At 37.2% G+C, this 25,798-nt stretch overlaps 1 protein-coding gene across 1 annotated transcript in view; it reads left to right on the top strand.

Moving 5' to 3' along the window:
• LOC150079106 (sodium-dependent neutral amino acid transporter B(0)AT3-like) overlaps nt 1–25,279 on the top strand; it is a 341,694-nt gene extending 316,415 nt beyond the window's left edge. Inside the window, exons 11-12 of the mRNA XM_090383850.1 lie at nt 2,995–3,157; nt 24,743–25,279. Of these exons, the coding sequence (XP_090239976.1) occupies nt 2,995–3,157; nt 24,743–25,000 (421 nt within the window). The 3' untranslated portion in view covers nt 25,001–25,279. The remainder of the gene's footprint in view (nt 1–2,994; nt 3,158–24,742) is intronic.
• Nucleotides 25,280–25,798: the final 519 nt, after the last annotated feature.

Here is a 25,798-nt window from a genome sequence, read left to right as displayed (position 1 = left end):
AGCAGTACAGACAGGCTGCCAGGCCAGCTCATGAGGTTTCATCAATGGTATACAGAAATGTTTCAGCAGGGATAATGAGGTGATTATTGTATTGTATAAGGCAGTGGTCAGGCTACACCTTGGGTACTGCATACAAGTCTGGAGGCCTCATTTTAGGAAGGATGTAGAGTTGCTGTAATGAATACAGAGAAGGGCAACAAGATTGGTGAGTGGAACAAAGGGTGCTCTTACCAAGACAGGCTTCAGTTCTGCAAATTGCAGCATCTGGAGACTAGGTATCTGCGAGGTGATCTGATTGAGGTGTTTAAGGCTTTGAATGGATTGAGCAAGCTCAGTGCTGATGAGATTCTTCTTTGTGTTCAGACTACACACATGAGGGGACACAAATTCAAATTAAGGAAGAATATGTTGCAGAATGGATTTATGGAAGTTTACCTATAGCAAGTGGGTGGTTGATTGCTGGAACAAACTTCCATCTGTTGCCATGGAAGTTGATAGATTAAACATATTCAAGGAAGAACCAGACAAACTATTGGAGGCAATGGATAGGTGAAATGGAAATTTTTTTTTTTTCTTTTTTGGCTGATGCTGCTTTTTTTTTGCATCATTTGTCACTAATAATGCTAACGACTTGTTTTTAAAATGTCTTCTGAAATATATATTCCTTGTTTCATGCTGTCAGATAATAGTTCGATCCTTCAGAACAGCCAGAAACTTCTGGTTGGTCTGCAATGAAAGATTCCTCTCCCTCCCCTCGTGCTCTTTCCATAAACCTAACATTAAAATTGTAATAGAGATAGTTAGGCTAATTATAACCGACTGCATGTTGATTCTGAATCTCATATATATTCACTGATAAATATGAGATTCAGAATCAACATGCAGGACCTGAATTGCGAGGCTACATAGTTTCGCCAACTTTGGTCAGTATGTTCTTAAAAATTTCAATAAATATTACATTTAGAAGAACCATGATATAAGAGATTAAACAATCACAACAAACAGAGACTGGAATATGTTGGTTGTTGTTGTTTGTTATTTGGTTTTTAGGAGCATTAGCAACTAAGGCTATATTGCTCCGGGGATATGCGGTGGTCATTCCCTGACCTTTCCGCATCCTCCGTATTTGGTGGGCACGGGCTCGAACCCCGGTCTAATCAAGAAGCGTGTGCTACGCACTGCTGCTCCTGTCCACCTGGCTATGGAGGCGCCTGGAATATGTTGAAAAACATACTTTAAAAAAATAATAATAAAAATGTGTTATCTCTTAGTGTTCTGCAAAAAAATTTTTGGGTTAAAATGTAGAAGCCAGAAGTCACATAACAATTTAATGCATTAAAAATGCAACTGCAAACCTTCACTGACTGATAATATGTTGGAAAACATAATTTTAATAAAATAATAAAAATGTGTGATCTTTCAGTGTTCTGTAAAAAATTTCTGGATTAAAATGTAGAAGCCAAAAGTCACATAACAGTTTAAAGCATTAAAAATGCAACTAAAATTTTTCACTAACCTATAATTTTTTTTCATTCATAATTGTTTACTTTTTTGATTGTATCAACTTTGATTAAAAATGAAATCGATTTTAGATAACAAGAAGGTAATCAATATGTAGGTAAGTTGTGTAAAGCATTGGTGGTCAGATCTGTATTTGGAAGGAAGTAATTTATCAAATAATGAAGGTTTTGTTTATCATAACCTACATTATATTGTTTTGTGGCAGTATTATTGTCACTGCTTATATAGGCACTTGAGTGCCCTGATGACAGCAGAACAGCAACAGAGAAATGTAAAAGATATTTCTTGGCTAAATGTCTAAGAGTATGAAGGAGTTTGTTTATGCATGGGTAATGCACACACACACACACACACACACAGGTACTACCAAGGTAGTTTTAATGCATCATTTTAATTATATCTCATATTGAGAATAACCTTCACAATGAGTTGCCATGGTATTCCACTACCTCAAATAAGTAACACTTCACATATGGAGAAGACTAATGTTACTTATTCTCAGCAGATATCACCACCACCACCACCCACACAACACAATTTCAAAGCTTATTGGCTTCTCATCGGTGGGTGGGCAGGTACCCTGTTGTTGCAATAGTGACAACCCAGTTATAAAGTATAACTCCACAATATGAGAGATGCTCGATGGCATGCGTGGTTTAATCTAAAAGATATTTCTTGGCTAAATGCCTAAGAGTATGAAGGAGTTTGTTGATGCATGGGTAATGCACACACATCATTTCTACTAACAAGGTCGTTTTAATGCATTGTTTTAATTATATCTCATATTGTGAAGGTATTCACAATATGAGATATAATTAAAATTAATTTGTTAATTCATAATGGGTTGTCACTATTGCAACAACAGGGTACCTGATCACCCACCAATGAGAAGCCAATAAGCTTTGAAACGGTACTGTCTCGGTGGTGACAGTATCCACTGAGAATAAGTAACATTAGTTTTCTCCACAGGAAGCATTACTTATTTGAGGTAGTGCAATACCATGGCAACTCATTGTGAAGGTATTCACAATATGAGATTATTATTATTATTATTATTATTATTATTATTATTAGCTATATGGTGCAAGGAAGCCTGAGGCTTATGCTGCACCAGCCAAAAAAAAATTCCTGAGTTACCCTGAGCGAGAGAGAGAGAGAGAGAGAGAGAGAATATCACCAAGGAAAAGAAGACTGATGATATCCAGCTCAGGATCCTGGGTATGCCAAGCCCATACTCACCAGATATGAGCCCCTGGGGTTATATAATTAAAAAGATAATTAAAACGACCTTAGTATTGGTAAAAATGATGTGTGTGCATTACCTATGCATAAACAAACTCCTTCAACAGAGAAATAGATTTCCTTTTATATATTTAACATTTTTAGTATCTTTTAATTGCAATATAATGAATGCATTCATCTCATTTATTAGTCTGTCATCTTGTAAAACATTTCAATGCAATATCTGAATAGGTTCAGTGATGACATTGAATTAATGACTGGGAATCGTCCTAGTTATTATTGGCAGTTCTGTTGGAGATATATTGCCCCCATCACCATGATAACCATTCTCACAACCAGTTTTGTGAAGATTGCAACAGAAGGAGGAGGCTATGAAGCATGGGACATTGATCTAGTAAGTAAGCCACTTAAATATGCATTTAAAAATTTTCTTCCCCAGATAGCATTTCACTGGTTTTTGCATTATACACACAAACACTCATGGGGAGTCACTTTTAGACTAAAACAGACAATATCCAAAACAGCAATTACTGTACCACTAAAAAGTTATGCACATTAATAAAAACTATGTATAGTTTTTATTATTATGCACATTAATAAAAAATAGGTATAAAAAAAAACATACATTTATGCATACCTAGATTTTAACTATTCGCTGTACGATTCCTTTCGCCTCAAAGGTGGTACTTGTGCATATGTCTGTTCCGATATTTCCTGTCAGAGACTTGGTAATTTGGAATCTCCCCTTTTCGATCTTCTCTGGCATAAAATCTCTCTACCTCATTGTGTCAAATTCATCTGTTGTCTCTACCATTCTCCCAACTCCACTAATCACTTGGAGCTCTCTGACTTCCTCTCCTTGCAACTTGATTTTCTCCAGTCCAACTTTCCTAACAGTGAGATAATTTTCCTTGGTGATTTTAATGTTCACAACTCCAGCTGGCTTCCATTATCTAGTCACACCGACCCAGTTGGTCGAGATGCTGAGGCGTTTGCAATTTCTAATGACCTTGCACAGATTGCTCATTTACCTACAAGAATACCAAACAATCCTAGATATACAGCCAACATGCTTGATCTTTTTCTCGCGAACAACCCTTCTAAGTACATGGTCGAAGTGAGTGGTCCTTTAGGCATGTCAGATTAAAACTTCGTGATTGTCTCTTCTCCAATGGAGCCTTAATCTCATGGCTATTCCCAACCTCGTATTGTTTGGCATTTCAAGAATACAAAATCTGATGACCTGCAATATTTCTTTTCTTCTTTTCCTCGGTCAGATTACTGTTTCAAAACTTCTGATGTCAACATTTACTCAGATCGTGTCAGTGAAATTATTCTTGCAGGAATGGAATCCTTTATTCCACACTCCACTTTAAAATCTCGTCCTTTATCTAAACCTTTGTTTTTTAATAAATATGCTAAGGTTCTTCAAGAGAAGAACGTTGCATATCGTAATTGGCTTGTTTCCAATTCTTCAGTTTCATTTTCTACCTACACCAAAGCTTGCAACAATTGTAAAACAGTTACTTTTCAGTCCAAACTAGATTTTGAACAGGCTAAGAGTAGAAAACTTGCTTCTTGCCCTAATCATAGCCGAGCATCTAGTCTCTTGCCAAAGCTATTGGCCTTAATTTTTGCCCATCTCTGCTCCAAAATCTGTCAAAACCAGATGGTTCTGTTGTCATTTCAGCCAAGGATAAAGCTGACCTGCAACCATTCCATTTTTCTTCCAACTCATGTATTAATGATCTTGGTAAAACACCTCCCACCATTCCCAACACACTCCATTCAATGCCTCCTGTGGTCTTCCGTCAAAAAGATGTCAGAAGGATTTTGACAAATCTTGATGCTAAGAAATCTCCAGGTCCTGATGGTATTTCTCCACTTATTCTCAAAACCTGTGCTCCTGAAATTACTCCTGTTCTTTGCTGCATTTTTTCACTTTCTTATTCCAAAGGTGTTTTTTTTTTTGCTTGGAAATTTGCTCATATCCAGTCAGTTCCTAAAAAGAGTGACAAATTCCTCCCATCCAATTATTGTCCCATTGCAATTACTTCTACTCTTTTTAAAGTAATGGAGAAATCAATTAACCACCAACTCTTAAACTACCTAGAAACCTTCCGTCTGATCAACGATCACCAGTATGTATAAGTTCTTTGAATGCTTCAAAATGGGAAGCATTCAAAGAACTTATCTTGGAAGCTACTAGGCTTTACATACCAACTAAGAAATATTGTTCAAGGTTTAGGCCTAAATGGATGTCACATGAACTAATGAGGCATATGGCAGAGAAGAAAAATGCATGGGATACTTACAAATTAACACATGACACGGAAGCCTATGATAGATACAAGTCGATATGCAACCAAGTTACAAAGGAGGTTAAGCAGGCGAAGGCAGATTACGAGAAATCCTTGGCAAGGGAGGCAAAGAAAAACAGCAAAGAGTTCTTTACTTATGTAAACTCTAGAAGGAAGGGGATGAATCAGATTGGTCCACTTGATATTGATGGGTCAACTGTTGATGATCCTGCTCAGGTAGCTAACAGACTAAATGAATATTTTGCATTGACATTCACACATGAGGAGTTATTCGGTGAGGGGAATGCCAGAGGTGTATTCAACTCTAGCAATAAGCTACAGAATCTTGAAATAACTGGGAGTAAAGTGGAGGAGAAATTGTTGAAGATAAACACAAGAAAGGCACCCGGGGTGGATGGGATCTATCCAGTTATATTAAAGGAGGCAGCAAAGGATGTAAGCAAACCCTTAGGCATAATTATGAGAGCTTCCTTGGACTCAGGGGAGGTACCCATAGACTGGAAATGTGCAAATGTGACCCCAATTCACAAAGGAGGAACAAAGGCTGACACAAGTAATTATAGACCTGTGAGCTTCACTTCTGTTCCAGGAAAATTAATGGAGGCACTGGATAAAGAAGCACTGCAGGATCATTTAGACAAGACTTCAGTTATAGCTCGGATACAGCATGGTTTTGTTAAGGGGAAGTCTTGCCTGATCAATTTGATTGGATACTATGATGCAGTCACAAAAGAACTGGATGCAGGGAATAGCTTTGATATTATATACTTGGATCTTAGAAAGGCTTTTGATACTGTTGCACATGGAAGACTGCTACACAAATTGGAGTAGTGTGACATTGGAGGCAAATTGCTGCTATGGATAAAGGGGTGGTTGAGGGGGAGAAGACAGAGAGTGGTAATCAATGGACGCTGCTCATCGTGGACGAATGTTATTAGTGGAGTCCCTCAGGGCTCAGTGTTGGGTCCATTATTGTTTTCTGTATTTATAAATGATACTGATGATGGTATATCAAGCTTAATGTCCAAGTTTGCAGACAATACAAAGGTTGGCAGGGTTGTCAAGGACACTACTGACACTATGCTGCTGCAACAAGATCTGGAAAGGTTGAGCAGATGGGCTGAGAGGTGGCAAATGAAGTTTAACCTTGACAAATGTAAAGTACTACACATGGGAAACAGCAACCCCAGAGCAACGTATCAACTCTGTGGTACTACACTGACAGTGGTAGAGAATGAAAGGGACTTGGGGGCGGTTGTGCAGGCAGATATGAAGTTCTCTGAGCAGTGCAGACGGGCTGCAAGAGTAGCTCATGGTGTCTTATCAATGATATAAGGAATTTTTATAGCAGGGATAAGGAGGTGATTATTCCCTTGTATAAGGCAATGGTCAGGCCACACCTTGAGTACTGTATACAGGTCTGGAGACCTCATTTCAAGAAGGATGTAGAGCTGCTGGAACGAGTACAGAGAAGGGCAACAAGATTAGTGAATGGAACAAAGGGGTGCTCTTACGAAGAAAGGCTTAAGTTTTGCAAATTACAGTGTCTGGAGATTAGGCACCAGCGAGGTAATCTGATAGAGGTGTATAAAGCCTTGAATGGTTTGAGCATGCTCAATGCTGATGGGATTCTTCCTCTAGCTCAGAATAATCACCTGAGAGGGCATAAATTCAAATTGAGGAAAGACAGATGTAGGATAGACGTGCGGAAATTTGCCTTTAGCCAGCGGGTGGTTGGTTGGTGGAACAGACTTCCATCCCTTATGGTGGAGGTTGATAGCCTAAATAAGTTTAAGGCTCAGCTGGACAGGTATTTTGAACGAACAGAGGGGTGAAGTGGAAGTGGGGTTTTTTTTTTTTTTTTTTTTGGCTGATGTTGCATAAGCTTGCTTTCTTGCATCAAATGCCTCTACTAATGATAATGCTAATGCTATGCTGTGCGTGTGAATCCACTGGTAATATTCTGGCTTATGTTACCCATTTATGGACAAATTCAATGGAAAAGTTCGGTGAAACACAAGCAGTTGCTCTTGACATCTCAAAGGCTTTCGATCATGTTTGGCAAAAGGTCCTCTAAACAAGCTTCCATCTTATGGTTTGCCAACTGTTTTTTGTAATTGGTTATCCAGTTTTCTCTCTGATCGCTCACTGAAGGTGATAGTAGATGGCTCTCTGTCTTCTAACTTCTCCACTAATGCTGGTGTCTCCCAAGGTTCAGTTCTTTCCAACGCTCTTATCCTCTTGTATATTAATGAGATTTTTCCATTGACTGGAAAGTCTATCCATAGTTTTGGTAATGATAGCACATTGCATTCCACTTTCTATTTTGAGAAACCTTGCCAAGCTCAATCAGCTTCAACTTCTCGAATATCCGCTACCAATTTCTTAAATGCCGATCTCCAGGTAATTCTCCAGTGGAGCAAAGACAACTCAGTTGATTTCAATCCTTTTAAAACTCAGTCTTGTCTTATATCTCACAAAAAGGATTCTTCTGCTCCTATGCTTATCTTTCGTGACACTCTGCTTTCTAGGCAAAATTATATATCTCTTTTGGGGATTACCCTGTCTTCTAATCTCTCTCTCTTGGCACAAACACATTACAAATATTGCTTCTTGGAAAGAAGCAATATTTGTAATATTGCTTCTTAAACGTAAAACTTCTTAAAAGTAACGCCAAGAGCAAAAGAGAAAACGTGGTTTTCTCTTTTGCTCTTGGCGTTACTTTTTTTCCAAACAGCTGTTTACTCTGTACAAATTACAAATCCGCCCTACCATGGAATATTGTTCCCACATCTGGGGCGGTGCCCCCAAAACCTCTCTCAGGCTTCTAGATTTCATTCAGAAGAGGGCAGTTAGGTTAGTTAATGACTCATCTCTAACAGAGTCTCTCCATTCTCTGTCTCATAGATGTACCATTTCTGCTGCATGCCTTTTCTACAGATATTTCCATGGTCACTGTTCTTCTGAATTGGCTTCTATAATTTCCTCTTTCACTTTCAAAACAGTGCAAACACGTGCTGCCACCAGCCAACATCCATTTACTGTCCAACTTCAAACTCACAGAACTAACTTTTCATGTTTCCTCGTTTATTCATTCAACTGCCATTTTCTGGAACAAACTTCCTTCATACATAATTCCTGAAAATTACAGTCTACAGAAGTTCAAGTCTAATGTCAACAAAAATCTTCTTTCATCTTCTCAACCTCCAACCCAAGCACGGTACTAAGTACTATGGGTCCTAATACCTGTTGCGTTTAGGGCTTTTATAAAAAAAAATACATCTCTGCTCTAAAAAAAAAAATAGGCTTGAATAACGCTCTAAAATAAAATAGGCTTGAATAACAGTATATTTTCACTAGGAAAAAACTACATATTCTTATAGAGATAATTAAAATGAACTTGCATGTTCTAAGATGTCAGAAGTTAAGATGTACCTTTTGTCAAAAAGAATTTAGTTTGTAAGTAGGGAAAGATCTTTCAACATCAACAGAGACAAACCAGAATTGAACTGGTGCCATCCAAGTACTTATTATCATTTTTGGCAATCAAATCCACTGATTGCCAGAAATGACATTCTTCTTTTCTTGTGGTTTAGTTCCACATTTTTCTGTTACTAATCATAAGTTGTTGCTAACAGTATGAATAGCAACTAAAGGAAAGTAAAGAAGCACCATGACTCAAGAATGTTGATAGCATTGGTTTAATGCTATCAACATTAAACCAATGCTATCAACATTCTTGATAGCATTGGTAGCATTGGTTTAATATTAGTCCTGTCATTACAAATCTTATTGATACTGTATTAAAGAAACTGGATGCAAAAAATAATTTTATCATCATATACTTACATCATACGTTGTGCTAACATTATGAATAGCAACTAAAGGATCAGGTAAAGAAGCACCATGACTCAAGAACGGTGATAGCATTGGTTTAATATTAATCACATCATGACAAATCTTACTGATACTGTATTAAAGGAACTGGATGCAAAAAATAATTTTACCATCATATACTTAGATTTCAGAAAAGCTTTTGATATTGCATTACATGAAAAATTGCTGTACAAATTGGATCAGTGTGGCATTAGGGGAAAAATACTAGTGTGAATAAAGAGAAGGTTGAAATGGGCAAAGACAGAGAGTGGTTATCGGTGGGTATTGCTCTTTGACTAATGTTATTAGTGGAGTCCACCAGGGTTCATTGTTAGGCTCATTATTATTTTCCTATTTATTAATGATATTGATCATGTCCGGTTTAATGTCTAAGTTTGCAGATGATGGAAACATTGATACAGTAGTTAATAACAGCAATCAGGGTTGATATAGCACCCATCCCAGAATAACATATCAGCTGTGTGGTACCACACTTAAGGTAGTAGAGAACAAAAGAAAACTGGGGTAATTGTTCAGTGATGCATGAAGTTCTCTGAACTGTGCAGACATGCTGTTGGGACAGCTCATGGGTTTTGTCATTGATATACAGGTTTTCCAGGAGGGATAGGACGGTAATTATTCCACAACATAAGATTTATTTTAGTAAGGTAAAGCCACACCTTGGGTATATACGAAAGCCATAATTATGAGAGCTTCCTTGGACTCAGGGGAGATCCCCATGGACCGCAGATGTACAAATGTGACCCCAATTCACAGAGGAGGATCAAAGGGTGAAACAAGTAATTACAGACGTGTTAGTTTAACTTCTGTTCTGGGGAAATTAATGGAGGCACTGGTTAAAGCAGCAGCAATGCAGGATCATCTAGACAAGACTTCAGTTATAATACGGACACAGCATGGGTTTCTTAAGGGAAATTCTTGTCTGACCAATTTGATTAGATACTATGATGTGGTCACAAAGGAACTGGATGCATAAAATAATTTTGATATCATGTACTTGAATCTTAGGAAAGCTTTTGATACTGTTGCACAGGAAAGACTACTGTACAGATTAGTATTATTATTAGCCATATGGTACAAGGAAGCCTGAGGCGTATGCTTCACCAGCCAAAAATAAAAATAAAAAATAAATAAATATTTCTGAATTACCGCAAAAGAGAGTCAGAAGTAGAAGGGAATCACCAAGAAAAAGAAGAATGATGATATCCAGCTTGGGACCCTGGGTGTGCCAAGCCCATATTCACCAGATGAGCCCCTGGGGTTGGAGCAGTATGGCATTAAGAGCAAATTGCTGCAATGGATAAAGGGATGGTTGAGTGCTAGAAGACAGAGTGGTAATCAATGGACACTGATTTTCATGGACTAATGTTATTAGTGGAGTCCTATAGGGTTCAGTGTTGAGTCCATTGTTGTTTTCTGTATTTATTAATGATATTGATGATGATATATCAAGCTTAATGTCTAAGTTCACAGACGATAAGAAGGTTAGGGATTGTTAATGACAGTAATCTACTACAACAGGATCTAAAAAAGTTAAGCAGATGTGCTGAGAGGTGGCAACTGAAGTTTGACACTGACAATTTAAAGTACTGCATATGGGTAGCAGTAACCCCAGAGTAACATATCAACTGTGGTACATATCAACCCAGGTTGGTAGAGAATGAAAAGGACCTGGGGTAATTGTGCAGGCAGATATGAAAATTTCTGAGCTGCACAGTCTGCAAGAGCAGCTCATGGTGTCTTATCACTGACACCATGAATTATACAGGAATTTTTTTAGCAGGGATAAGGAGGTGATTATCCCCTTGTATAAGGCAATGGTCAGGCCACACCTTGAGTACTGTATACATGGCTGGAGGCCTCATTTTAGGAAGGATGTAGAGCTGCTGGAATGAGTACAGAGAAGGGCCACAAGATTAGTGAATGGAACAAAGGGTTGCTCTTATGAAGAAAGGCTTAAGTTTTGCAAATGGTGTCTGGAGACTAGGCGCCTGCAAGGTGATCTGACTGAGGTGTATAAGGCTTTGAATGGTTTGAGCAAGCTCAGTGCTGATTGGATTCTTCCTTTTGCCCAGATTAATTACCTGAGGGGACACAAATTCAAATCGAGGATTTAGAATAGATGTGTGGAAATTTGCCTTTCAGCCAGCTGGAACAGGCAGCTAGTTTATTGCTGGAACAAACTTCCATCTGTCGCTGTAGAAGTTGACAACTTAAATAAATTCAAAGCAGAACTAGACAAACAATTTGGAGGGAATGGATGGATGAAATGGGAAGGATTTTTTTTTTTTTTTTTGTGGCTGATGGTGTATAAGCTTGCTTTCTTGCTTCATATGCCTCTACTAATGCTAATACAAGTCAGGAAGCCTCATTTTTGGATGGATGTGCATCTTAAAATGAGGTGCAGAGAAGAGCAATGAGATTAGTGAGGGAAACAAAGGGTAATCTTATCAAGAAAGACTTCAGTTCTGCAAATTGCAGCATCTGGAAATGAGGCACTTGCAAGTATGATTGAGCTGCTTGAGGCTTTGAAAGGATTGAGTAAGCTAAATGTTGAAGGCATATCCTTACTCTAGTTGTGACAAAAAACATAAAGGGCACAAATTTAAATTGAGGATGGATGAACAGATGTATAAAATTTGCTTTCAGCCAGAAAAAAAATTTGAAAAAATATCGATTTGATGTTGTGGAAGCGGATAGTCTGAATAAATTTAAGGAAGAATTGAACAAATTAGTAGATGGGATGGACAGGTGATCTGGGAAGGTTTTAATTTTTGGTTTGTTTCCTTGCATTATTTGCCAATATTGATACTAGTTTACGCTCTTATAACCTGGTTTAAGTAAATAAATCCATACACCCTCCCTTACAAGTAAAAATTTTTTTATAGTGATCCAGTGTCAAAGTTTTAAATTTATAGTGCTTTAGTGCAGGTATCAAGTAATTTCAGACAAGCTGAAGATATAAATTAAGCTAGTTTGTAGAATTTTTCATTTACTAAACAATACACTTATCCTATGCTGTGCTAATAGCTAACTGCACTTGCTGGACATCTGCTGGGAAGTGACAAGCAAAAATAAAGTTCGGCAAGGGATGCAAAGAAAAACAGCAAAGAGTTCTTTACTTATGTAAACTCTAGAAGGAAGGGGATGAATCAGATTGGTCCACTTGATATTGATGGGTCAAGTGTTGATGATCCTGCTCAGGTAGCTAACAAACTAAATGAATATTTTGCATCGACATTCACACATGAGGAGTTATTCAGCGAGGGGAATGCCAGAGGTGTATTCAACTCTAGCAGTAAGCTACAGAATCTTGAAATAACTGGGTGTAAAGTGGAGGAGAAACTGTTGAAGATAAACACAAGAAAGGCACCCGGGGTGGATGGGATCTATCCAGTTATATTAAAGGAGGCAGCAAAGGAAGTAAGCAAACCTTTAGCCATAATTATGAGAGCTTCCTTGGACTCAGGGGAGGTACCCATAGACTGGAAATGTGCAAATGTGACCCCAATTCACAAAGGAGGATCAAAGGCTGACACAAGTAATTATAGACCTGTGAGCTTCACTTCTGTTCCAGGAAAATTAATGGAGGCACTGGTTAAAGAAGCACTGCAGGATCATTTAGACAAGACTTCAGTTATAGCTCAGACACAGCATGGTTTTGTTAAGGGGAAGTCTTGCCTGACCAACTTGATTGGATACTATGATGCAGTCACAAAAGAACTGGATGCAGGGAATAACTTTGATATTATATACTTGGATCTTAGAAAGGCTTTTGATACTGTTGCACATGGAAGACTGCTACACAAATTGGAGCAGTGTGACATTGGAGGCAAATTGCTGCTATGGATAAAGGGGTGGTTGAGGGGGAGAAGACAGAGAGTGGTAATCAATGGACACTGCTCATCGTGGACTGATGTTATTAGTGGAGTCCCTCAGGGCTCAGTGTTTGGTCCATTATTGTTTTCTGTATTTATAAATGATATTGATGATGGTATATCGGGCTTAATGTCCAAGTTTGCAGACAATACAAAGGTTGGCAGGGTTGTCACGGACACTACTGACACTATGCTGCTGCAACAGGATCTGGAAAGGTTGAGCAGATGGGCTGAGAGGTGGCAAATGAAGTTTAACATTGATAAATGTAAAGTACTACACATGGGAAACAGCAACCCCAGAGCAACGTATCAACTCTGTGGTACTACACTGACAGTGGTAGAGAATGAAAGGGACTTGGGGGTGGTTGTGCAGGCAGATATGAAGTTCTCTGAGCAGTGCAGATGGGCTGCAAGAGTAGCTCATGGAGTATTGTCAATGATATACAGGAATTTTTCCAGCAGGGATAAGGAGGTGATTATTCCATTGTATAAGGCGATGGTCAGGCCACACCTAGAGTACTGTATACAGGTCTGGAGACCTCATTTCAAGAAGGATGTAGAGCTGTTGGAACGAGTACAGAGAAGGGCAACAAGATTAGTGAATGGAACAAAGGGGTGCTCTTACGAAGAAAGGCTTAAGTTTTGCAAATTACAGTGTCTGGAGACTAGGCACCAGCGAGGTGATCTGATAGAGGTGTATAAAGCCTTGAATGGTTTAAGCATGCTCAATGCTGATGGGATTCTTCCTCTAGCTCAGAAAAATCACCTGAGAGGGCATAAATTCAAATTGAGGAAAGACAGATGTAGGATAGACGTGCGGAAATTTGCCTTTAGCCAGCGGGTGGTTGGTTGGTGGAACAGACTTCCATCCCTTGTGGTGGAGGTTGATAGCCTAAATAAGTTTAAGGCTCAGCTGGACAGGTATTTTGAACGAACAGAGGGGTGAAGTGGAAGTGGGTTTTTTTTTTTTTTTTTTTTTTGGCTGATGCTGCATAAGCTTGCTTTCTTGCATCAAATGCCTCTACTAATGCTAATGCTAACTGTGTTCAGAAATGTTTGCCCGTTTTACTTTTCAAAATATATATAGTTATAAAACACCCAATTTAAAATAATAACAAAACAGATGTTTATTCTATGATGTTTACATGATCAATCAGTTAGCAAAGAAAACTTTGCCTTGCACATGTTTAGCAATTTTGATTTTTTTCTACAACTAGGATTTTTTTCGGCCTGGAGTTGAAATCCTCTTTAACTGATCTCCACAGTCAGATAAAACTTAACTACATCAATGTTTTACCTTATTAATTAGTAAGGCCACAAATGTATGGTTATGTTAAAAATTATTATACAGGGTGTCTCTAAAATATTGGCACAAACGTTTAGGGGAGGTAGGTAACATCTAAAGGAATGTGAATCACATAGGAACCCATAACCGGAAACGTCACGGGAAAGTAGTAGCAGAGGCACAAGAAGCAGAAATGACACATGACAGTAATTAGTGGCAAACATTTATTTGACATAATATTAACAATGGAGTACAAGATGGATGCATTTCATGATGTTACAACAGATGCTCGAAGGTTCCACCATGAGACGCAATGCATGCATGACACTGACGCAGCATGGATTGGAGGACACGGTCGAACACACCTGGAGTTTCTTTGACAATAGCAACAGTGCAGACGAATCTCGCCACGAGATCCATTTCCGTCTCCACAGGCAATTCATACACGATAGATTTGAGGGGCCCCCACAGAAAGAAATCAAGGCTCGATAAATCAGGTGAGCGTGGGGGGCCAGGCAATGGGTCCACCACAGTCAATCCATCGATGCCCAAAACGCCTGTTCAAATAGTCACAAACACACCTTCCATAATGGGCAGGCACCCCGTCATGTTGAAACCAAATGTTGCATCTCACATTTGCTGGAACATCATCAGGTAACCCTGGTAGAACTTGTTCAAGAAAGATCCGATATTTAGTGGAGTTCATGCGGGATTGTAACAGGTATGGGCCGACTAAGCAGTCGCCGACCATACATGCCCACACATTTATTGCGAAGTGATGTTGTGCCGCATGGGGGGGTGGGAACACCGTGTGGGTTGTCGTGAGCCCACACGAGCATTGTGCTGATTGAATAAACCTTCCCGAGTGAAATCAGCCTCATCCGTGAACAAAACATAGGCCGGAAATTTCAAGTCGTGAATACTTTCTCGGAGAAACCACTGCGCAAAAGCCACACGTGCAGGATGATCTTGGGGGAGCAGTAACTGAACCCTTTGGAGATAAAAGGGGTGTAAGGAATCGTCGTGCCAGGCATGCTGTACACTGCAATGAGTCACTCCTAAGGCAGAGGCAATGGCACGTGTGCTGGTAGTAGGATTATTCTTGACGGCATTCAACACACTTTCTTCTATGGTGGGAGTTCGTGTCGAACGTGGTCTGCCCGTACTACTCCTGTTACCTCTAAATGACCCATAATCGCACAAATTTTGATGCACATGTGCAAACAAATGGTGGTCCAGTACATGTTTGTCTGGGAAGCATTCTCCATAAATTCATTGAGGGGCTTATCCATTGCCCTCTGCTAATCCATACACTATGTGCATGTCTGCCAGCTCACAGTTCGTATATCGATGCATGCTCTTCGTGCGGCGACTACTGCGCCATCTACCGCCGTAGCCTAGTGGTCAGACTTGGGGGTGCATAAGTACACGTGCCTTGAGTGACTGGGGTTCAAGCCCGTGACTGCTGAATATGGTGCTGTTTCTTGTATTCTGTTATCTTGTGTGCTGTTTCTTGTATTCTGTGTATCTTGTCAACTCCTCTGACCGTTTGGTCGTCCCGGAGTATAAACAGAAAATTTATTTATTATTTATTACTGATTTACGGTGACATTTCCGGTTCTTATGCGATTCACATTCCATTAGATGTTACCTACCTCCCCTAAACGTTTGTACCAATATTTTTGAGACACCCTGTATAGGGTATTTAAACTGAAACACCACAGTTTAACTCATTTTGTGATATTTGGGTGGAAATTTCTGATTTTTTTGTTAAAATTGAACTATGTATTACCATATAGATTTTGCAATTTCTAAATTTAAAATTTTCCTAATTTTCCTAGTCAGTGGCTTATTTCTCAATGGGATAGTTATTCTCCATCTGCAGCTTAGCCTAAAAATATCTTCTGTGCATTTTCAAAATGAACTTAAGCTGATCTTATTGTAACAAAAAAAAAAAAAAAATTGCATACAGTGTTTGCTCTTCAGTATATGTGTTTCACTGTGTATAACATGAGGGTCATTTGAGTCACATCTCCCCATGCTACAGCTGTTCTGTTATTATTATATTTTTTATTCAAATAAAATTGGATTATGTTCATTTCAAAGCACACTGAAAACATTTTAAGCTAAACTAAGAGTTGGAAACAACTTTTCCATTGGAAAAAAAAAAATCCCAGCTGATTAGACAAAAATTAAATTTATAAATTTAATTTTTGCCTAATCATTAACACTGACCAATTTTAACACAAAGCATTAACACTGACCAATTTTAACACAAAGCATTAACACTGATCAATTTTAATATCAAATTCAATCATTTCAGCCCAAATACCAGAAAAAAACCTAAAAATAAGGTAGATAAACCAGTGTCTCTTAAACAGAATACCTTGTATACATGGATGGACCAGTCCAAGTGGCCAGGCTGTTTGTTTGTTTGTTATTTTGTTTTTAGGAGCATTAGCAACTAAGGCCATATTGCTCCATGGATATGCGGTGATCATTCCCTGACCTTTCCGCATCCTCCATATTTGGTGGTCACGGGCTCGAACCCCGGTCTAATCAAGAAGCGTGTGCTACGCACTGCTGCTCCTTCCCACCTGGCTATGGAGGCGCCTAGGTGGCCAGCAGTGTTCACCGTGGGGGGGGGGTCAACAACAAATTTGGGTCACCAACTAATAGTCATAATATGATGAGTGATTTGGATGGAACCAAAATTGTTGAAGGCCACAAGGGTCAAATCAAAACAGTCTAGCCCTGTTTCTATATATAAACTATATTGCAAAAAAAAACAAAAAAAAAAAACGCCACAATGGTTGCAAATGCTGTTCGCCCTTATAAAGTAATTCCTGGGATTTGGAGAAAAATTAATTGTATCTACCATCTAGGTGTCAGGAATAGGTAAAAAGCAACTGGATTCATACTGAAGAATACATTAGGTGGGTCAAGGCTTCATAACTTCCAATGGAAATTCACCATAAGAAATGATGACAACTTAGCAATAAAACTATTAGTTACATTGTAGAAAAACTGCAAGACACTCTAGATAACATAGTGGCTTATGTAATTACCAAATGTAAATGCCATGGTGCTACTACAGCTAGAAAATATTTAGATAAACCACAAAAATTGATGGAAAAAGATGGGATTACTCATAAGAAAAGGATGTAGATTCTGTCAGTCCTCATTCAAGTTTGCATAGATGAACACATACACACCCACCTCTAAGGAAACACTAAAAAGTCAGAATTGGCAGAACATGCATTGGAAGGCATTCATGCATATAGTGATAGGAACTTAATGGTAACAGGGATGAAAGAGAATTTGAAAAGAGAAAAATAAAAGAAGCCTCTTAAGAAATTTAGCCAGGTGGCATTAAACAAACAAGGGGAGAAATATAGGGAAACTGTGAAATAGGCTTTTCGACAACAAAATTAAGTATGGTTTAATGCAGCATGTTAGGGGTGCTAGGGAACAAGGGGCTGTGAGAATGCTCGATACTGGATATGACATGATGTCTGTAGTTAGAGAAAGGTCAATTTGCAATATTTGTTCTGGCTCGTTATGCATGTGATCAAGGAAGCAGTAAATGGTTTGTAATGTGATTCTCACTTATTAAAATTATTTATCATGATGTATAAAGTGTTAGAATAGTTTATTCCTTTAGATCTATTGGCAAGCAAAATGAAAATTGAAAAACCTCACATGCTTCAACAAATGCATGCAATTGGATGTCAGCATGTCAATAACAGGAGTGCCCTCTACATGAAATGTGAAGCATGTCAATAACAGGAGTGCCCTCTACATGAAATGTGAAGCATGCACTCAAACAGTTTGCTTCTAGTCAAGCTTCAATGTCACTAAGCCAGAAAGCATTATCAGAAAGCATTACCATCAGTAAAGCCAGCTTATTATCAATAACTGTATGTGATGGATGCATAATCGACATTCTACTATATTTATACAAAACTTTTATTGCATATAGAGAATTATATTTGAGAAAGCAGTAACAAAATTCAGAAACAACCAGGTTGTTGAAACAGACCAGGAGCAGCAGCAGCATGCTACTGTCATCCAATATTTAGGAGGTCTAAAGTAATAATTGTATATTTGTAATATGGTAATTTTCATAGTACAGTACTAGATAGTAGAGAACTGACTGCCCAGTGGTAGGGGTGGTAACTGAGTTATGAAGTCTAAAGATTTTTGGATAATCTGGGGCTTTGTTGTTGATTAAATGATTTTTAAATCAAGCGTTAATAAGTGTTGATAATGTGTCCTTAATATGGATGGGCCTATGGCTTAGGTAACATGTATTATGGAGGTATAAATACAATGTAAATGTATCTAGAAAAAGACGTTGCACAGATGTGGTGTTTCCCACTTTGTGCAACATGTTGACCCCTGACACCAAATGCTATGCCACTATCTAGAAAGAAGAACTAAACAACTTCAATATATCAGTGAAATAAAAAAATGATTATGAAGCATGTGCACACATTGGCTGTTTTTGGTCATATGCAGGGGCAGCTCGTTGCTAGGCAACATGGAACTGCAGCACCCCAGCTTTTTAAACCTAAATATATAGTCAACGGAGTTATATGAAATTTTGTGAAGAACAGTGCAATGCAATGAATATTTTTATTAACAGGTCCCGCATATAGTATACTCATCCCCAATAATCAAAAAATAAAAAATAATAATAAAAAAAAAAATAAATAAAATAATTCCTTTATTTAATACAAGTATTGAACAGAGCAACAATGAACAAACAGAGTAGCAACAATCAACACCAGTTTAATGGTTGAATGGCCTACCTCATGCCCTTGCACGGCTCACTGCACACACAACTCTGTGTCTGTTAAAATAATTTTTTATCTCTAAAGTTTCCATTCTATTTGTTGATAAAGGCACATTCAGCCTCAAAAGCTCCAAAGTATAATTAAAGATATTTTTACTGGATATATACATTATCATTATTTCATAATGGATTCCAGTACTATGGATTCCAGTACAACAAGCCCATTAATCCTCATATTAAACAGAGCCTGGGCCATCCAGGCCCAATCAGAGCCTAAGGCCTTTGGTTCATGGGAAAACAATTATTTCCAATAATCATTTCAATGTTTGAAAACCCACACTTAGGTATTTAACCCAACATAACTCATATCTACGTAATGAGGTTATTACTTATGTTATGTTGAAGAATGTAATGTGCAAATTTATTTTTCCAACAGTTTTCCAAACTTTCATTTTGTAAGTTGACTAACATATCAGACCAGAGTAGAAGGATGATTCTGAATTACTCATCTACCGTCAAAGTCATGGAGAGTCTAAAACATGAGGAGAAGATTCTGTTCCAATGCTCAGTAAGAAAATACTTTATGGATGAATGTAACTACTGAGGCACAAGTTCTCATTGTAAAATAAATATTTATATAAATGCTGAGGTAGCACAAATTTCATCATTTGGCAGTGCACCATTTGCAAATTTGAAATTTATTGTGGACAAAATTCTAGTACTTCTTGGTGTCATTAAAGATCAAGAAGTAATTGAAGCAATATATGTTTTGCTTCATCATTTCATTGTGATAACCTATCAGCTATTATAAAAGAAGAACTGATGTTCAGCGGTCCTTGGTTGGGGAACTGAAACGTGCACAAGAAACATAACCCATTATCATAAGTCATGCTTGACATTTTAACAACTCCTCATAGTAACATTGAGTGTGAGAGAATATTCAGCCAGGTTAGCAAAACAAGCACTGAGTTCAGATCTCTTTCTGATGAAGCTTTAGAAATACTCATAATAATAGCCATGCTGTCTAGTTTGGGCAACAGGCTATTATTATAAATGGAACTTTGTCAACATTTCTGAAGGCAATGTCTGCAACAGTAACTTTCTTGAAGCAATCAAAATCAGTTGATGTATAACAAAAACAGAAATTCATAGAGAGAGAAATATTAGGTTTTATTTGATTTGATTTATTAGCACATTAGCGTCTAAGACTATTATGCACTGAAATATTAGGTAAGTTAATGTTTTAAAGCATACTCTATTAGTAAACAATCCTATGGCTATATTTTAATATAAAATATGCATTTAATCAGTGAAATTTAATTTATAGTCAGAGTAGATGTTAAAAAACTTCTGTTTTCTTCCTTGCTTACAAATGCCTGATCTCCAGCTTTTTGAAAGTCAAAAGTTGGCAGCTATGTCACTGACAGAACCTATGAACTCACATGTGCAGACAGAACCCTGACAGGCATTCTCATATTGGACTATGCAGAGAACTTCATATTGGACTATGTCTTTTTCCTTATTCAACTCCCTCAAGTTAGGTGCTACCCAAATGGTATTCAATTCTGATTTTGGTTAAATTACTGCTACCCATACATAGTACAGTACCTTGAAGTGTATCAGTGTTACACCTCAATTGGCACCTCCGTAGCCAGGTGGGCAGGAGCAGCAGTGCCTAGCACATGCTTCTTGATTAGACCGGGGTTCGAGCCCATGAGCCACCAAATACGGAGGGTGCGGAAAGGTCAGGGAATGACCACCGCATATCTCCAGAGCAATATGGCCTTAGTTGCTAATGCTCCTAAATAACAACAACAACAACACCTCAATTGCCACTTCTCAGTTCATCGGCCTAATTTTACCAGGTGTTGTTGCAGTATAGCATATCCTGATTCCTGTCATTAAACACCTTGCCAACTTTCTATCATCTTATTGTTGATGAATAATGAAAACAACAGAAAGTCCACCATTGAATTATGAGGAACTTTAATGGAATTTTGAAACCTGATTTACAATGATTCCAAAAACTTACCATATAAGACTTGTCAATTATTTTATTGTTGATGGACACAGCTAGGGAATGAAACAAATATAATGGATGAGGATTAATAACTAAACCAAAAGTTGATAAATATACTTCAATACCTTAGAAATTTCTTGATTAATCTCTATTATGGAAGATAGAAAAACTACCACTGTCAGTCAGACATTAATGCCATATCATCAACCTAAGCAATGAAGTTTTTATTAGAGATGAGCACAATCATTATGACCAATAATAATCAATTATGGCATTTTCATAATTGATTATTTTGATTACACAGTGGAAGGATTTTATCTGATTTGATATATGTATATTTAGTTGTCAATTTGGCTACTACTATTATTGAAATAATTGATTTTTAACCATTTGATTATGCCCATCACTAGTTTATATGTATCATCGTAAAAAGAAGAAGAAGAATGGCTGAAAACAAAATATGAGAGAGAGCCATCTAGAGTATTTTGCAGCACCCCTACTCAATTTTCTGCCTGTTAGATCTGATTCTTTCTCTCTGTATATACAGGGTGTCTCAAAAATACACGGCATAACTTCAGGAATGAGTTCCTCATATGTAGACAATAAAAATATTTTATATCAACATAGTTCTGGAAATGCTTGGTTCCCGAGTTTTTAACCGGAATGTCTTATCTCCCGCAGGAGATTTCCTTCATCACAAGGTACTGACAGAATACTGACAGTGGTTTTCCATTCCGACCATGCACTTTATGTATGGTTTGGCGGATGGCAATGCTCTGGAGGCTCGTCATTTGTACCACGAAAGGTTCCCAGAACGAAGATGTCCAGACAGGAAAACGTTTGAATTTATCCATTGCTGCCTTTGTGAACATGGGAGTTTTACACCTGGTGTGGCAGGTTGTGAGACAATATGAAACATGCTAGGAATTTAGCATCGTCTTCGCGAGTCCATGAGATGTTGATGTGAGGCCTGTATTCAGGCAGAAGGTGCACATTTTAAACAATTACTATAAGGTGATGTTAACAGTTAAGTGTCATAGACAGACCTTCAAAACTCGGAAACCAAGCATTTCCGGAACTATGTTAATATAAAATATTTTTATTGTCTACATATGAGGAACTCATTCCTGAAGTTATGCAGTGTATTTTTGAGACACCCTGTATATATAATATTAAAAAATATATATGTTATATGATATTTATTACAATAATATAATTATAAAAATTACATTTCATAATACAAATTATATATAACAATATATAATTTTATTCTTTATATAGAGGTACTAAGTAAACATCAAATTATGTTGATGTTTGCTTAGTACTAATATAATGAATAATGAAATGAAAGTTTATAATGAAATATGTTTATTTCATTATAAAAACCTTTTTATAATGAAATAAACATATAAATTAAAAAATAATAATAAGTTTAAGTAACTTAAACCCAAATTACATGGCACCCCTGGAATGTTGTTGCCGCACCCCGGTTGAAAACCACTGATCTAGAGGAACACCTTGCATATCCATTGAATAAATTAGTGAGTCCTCTGTGGAAAAGAAAGATGAGTTTAGCAGGAGTAATTTAATTCTTTTATCAGTGAGTTTACCATTCATAAAATTTACCTCCCCCTGCAGTGAGTTTTAAAAAGCAGTGAGTTATCACAAAGGACATTAGGCGAGCAAAGGCAGATTACAAGAAATCTATGGCAAGATGGCAAGAAATGCAAAGAAAAACAGTAAAGACTTCTTTACTTATGTGAACTCTAGATGAAAGGGGATGAATCAGATTGGTCCACTTGACATTGACGGTTCAATTGTTGATGAGCCTACTGAGGTAGCTGACAAACTGAATGAGTATTTTGCATCTACATTCACACATGAAGAGGTCTGTAGGGAAGTGGAGGCCAGAAGGTTATCAACCTCTGGCAGGGAGCTAAATGATTTTGTAATAACTGACAGCAAAGTGGAGGTGAAATTGTTGAAATTGAACATAAGAAAGGCACCTGAGGTGGATGGGATCTATCCAGTTATATTAAAGGAAGCAGCAAAGGAAGTAAGCAAACCCTTAGCCATAATTATGAAAGCTTCCTTGGATTCAGGAGAGGTCCCCATGGACCGGAAATGTGCAAATGTGTCCCCAATTCACAAAGGGGATCAAAGGGTGACACAGGTAATTATAGACCTGTTAGTCTAATTTCTGTTCCAGGGAAAATAATGGAGTCACTGGTTAAGGAAGTGATGCAGGATCTAGACAAGACTGCAGTTATAGTTCAGACACAGCATTTTTTAAGGGGAAATCTTGTCTGAAAAATATGATTGGATACTATGATGTGGTACAAAGGAACTCGATGCAAAGAATAATTTTGATATCATATACTTGGATTTTAGAAAAGTTTTTGATACTGTGGCACAGGAAAGACTACTGTACAAATTGGAGCAGTAAGGCATTAAGGGCAAGTTGCTGCAATGGATAAAGGAATGGTTGAGTAGGAGAAGACAGAGAGTGGTTATCAATGGGCACTGCTCTTCACGGAATAATGTTATTAATGGAGTCCTCTAGGGTTCAGTGTTGGGCCCATTGTTGTTTTCTGTATTTATTAATATTGATGAAGGTATATCAGGGTTAATATCTAATGTTAATGTTTGCAGATGATACGAAGGTTGGAAGGGTTGTTAATGACAGTAATGATAGTACGCTACTGCAACAGGATCTGGAAAAGTTGAGCAGATGGGCTGAGAGGTGGCAACTGAAGTTTAACATTGACAAATGTAAAGTACTGCATATGGGTACCAGTAACTCCGGAGTAACATATCAATTTGGTGGTACTACACTCAGTGTACTGGAGACTGGACCTGGAGGTAAATGTGCTGTCAGATATAAAGTTTTCTGAGCAGTGCAAAAAAGGCTGCAAGAGTAGCTCATGGTATTTTGTCAATGATATACAGGAATTTTGCTAGCGGGGAAAATGGGTTGATTGTCCCCTTGTATAAAGCAATGGTCAGGCCACACCTTGAGAACTGTATACAGTTCTGGCGGCCTCATTTTAGGAAAGATGTCGAGCTGCTGGAACGAATACAGAGAAGGGCAACGAGATTGTTGAGTGGAACAAAGGGTTGATGTTATCAAGAAAGGCTTAAGTTCTGCAAATTGCAGCTTCTAGAGACTAGGCATCTGCAAGGTGATCTAATTAAGGTTTATAAGGCCTTGAATGAATTGAGCAAGCTCAATTTTAATGGGATTCTTCCTCTTGCTCAGATTACTCACTGAGGGGGCATAAATTCAAATATCAATTGTAGAATAGATGTGCAGAAATTCGCCTTTAGCCACCAGGTGGTTGATAGTTGGAACAAATTTCCATCTGTTGTAGTAGAGGTCTGCAGCTTAAATAAATTCAAGGCAGAACTGGATAAACATTTGGAGAAATGGATGAGTGAAATGGGAAAGGTTTTTTTTTTTTTTTTGGCTGATGCTATATCAGCTTGTTTTCTTGCATCATATACCTCTACTAATGCTAATCCAAATAATAAAAAAAAAATCTGTGGGGTGTTTTTTTTTTAATGAAATTTTGTAAAACTGAAAACTTTGTATATAAATACATTCCTATTTTGACTTTTTTTTTTATTGCCTAACATTAGTGTAAAATTATTGTAAAAAATTTGTTAAAAAATTTTAATTAAATGAAATACCATTTAATTTAGTTAGTTACAGATTTATTTAGTCAATATATGTTAATATTATGAATGATCAAATTAGTAACTATATAGTTCTTTCTTTAGGCAACCACAAGAAGAAAAGAATGGCCAAATTGGGCCAACATTCTAGCCGTCATTCTTATTCTCATGGCAGCAATTTGGATTCCATTAGTGGCCCTGCTACGGCTTTGCAGAATACGGATTCTACCTGATGAAGAACCATCTTGGTTTCCTGCAGACGAGTTAAGGGATTACTACGGTATCCCTCCCCATAAAGTTACAGATGTAGAAAAATTATTATTCTGTATGAAAGAAGAGGATGAGCCAATAGATGATGTGTGAATCATAAAATGATTTCCTAACATAGGTGAACATATTCTATTCTGCTCTCCTTTACTGTAATGGTTCGGGAATATGTATATAATTACCTTGTAAATATAAGTGTATTATTTAGGAAGAATTAACAGAAGTGTATGAAGTGTATAATGGTGGTTATGGTGAATAATTTAAAAAAAAAAGAACAATGGGTAAAATAAACTAGCATTTTACAGTCCTGGAAAAAATATATATATAAGATTTAATTTGAATGAAGTAGTTATGGGACAACGATTTATTTTAAATGTTTATCTGGTTTCATTTAAAAAAACATTTATTTCTAAAATAATGCAATATTAATAACAGAAAGTATTGAAATGCCAAAGCAATTTGCTAATTATTCACAAAATAATGAAAATTAATATAAACCTATACCTTGAAAAAATTATACTCACAATTCAGAGAATTAAATTTCTTACAAGTGCAAAAAATTATACAGCAAAAAAAATTATTTTGTTAGTTCAAATGTGAATAAATAATTCAACAATAAGATGATACCACATGTTAAAACAGCCTGTACTTAAATATTACATGTAAAAATTATCTTCTTACATATATCTAATAATAAAAAAAAAACTACAGAGAAAATTGTATATATGAGGTTACAAATAGTGTATATAGCATGATAAATATAATTTGTACATATAGAGAAATCATCCATCCTTTTAAATATGATTTTCCTCACTGCCAGAAGCCATATCTTAAATAAAAATATTAATTTTCTAAAGAAATTACATAGGTATTTACTATTTTAGAAAGTGTTGG

The sequence above is a fragment of the Mastigoproctus giganteus genome, chromosome 10 (genome assembly GCF_048544385.1).
Source record: "Mastigoproctus giganteus isolate SK-2022 chromosome 10, ASM4854438v1, whole genome shotgun sequence".
Classification (NCBI taxonomy): Eukaryota; Metazoa; Arthropoda; class Arachnida; order Uropygi; family Thelyphonidae; genus Mastigoproctus; species Mastigoproctus giganteus.
The sequence above is the reverse complement of the archived record's forward strand: the minus strand, read 5'-3'. Positions and strand labels throughout refer to the sequence as shown.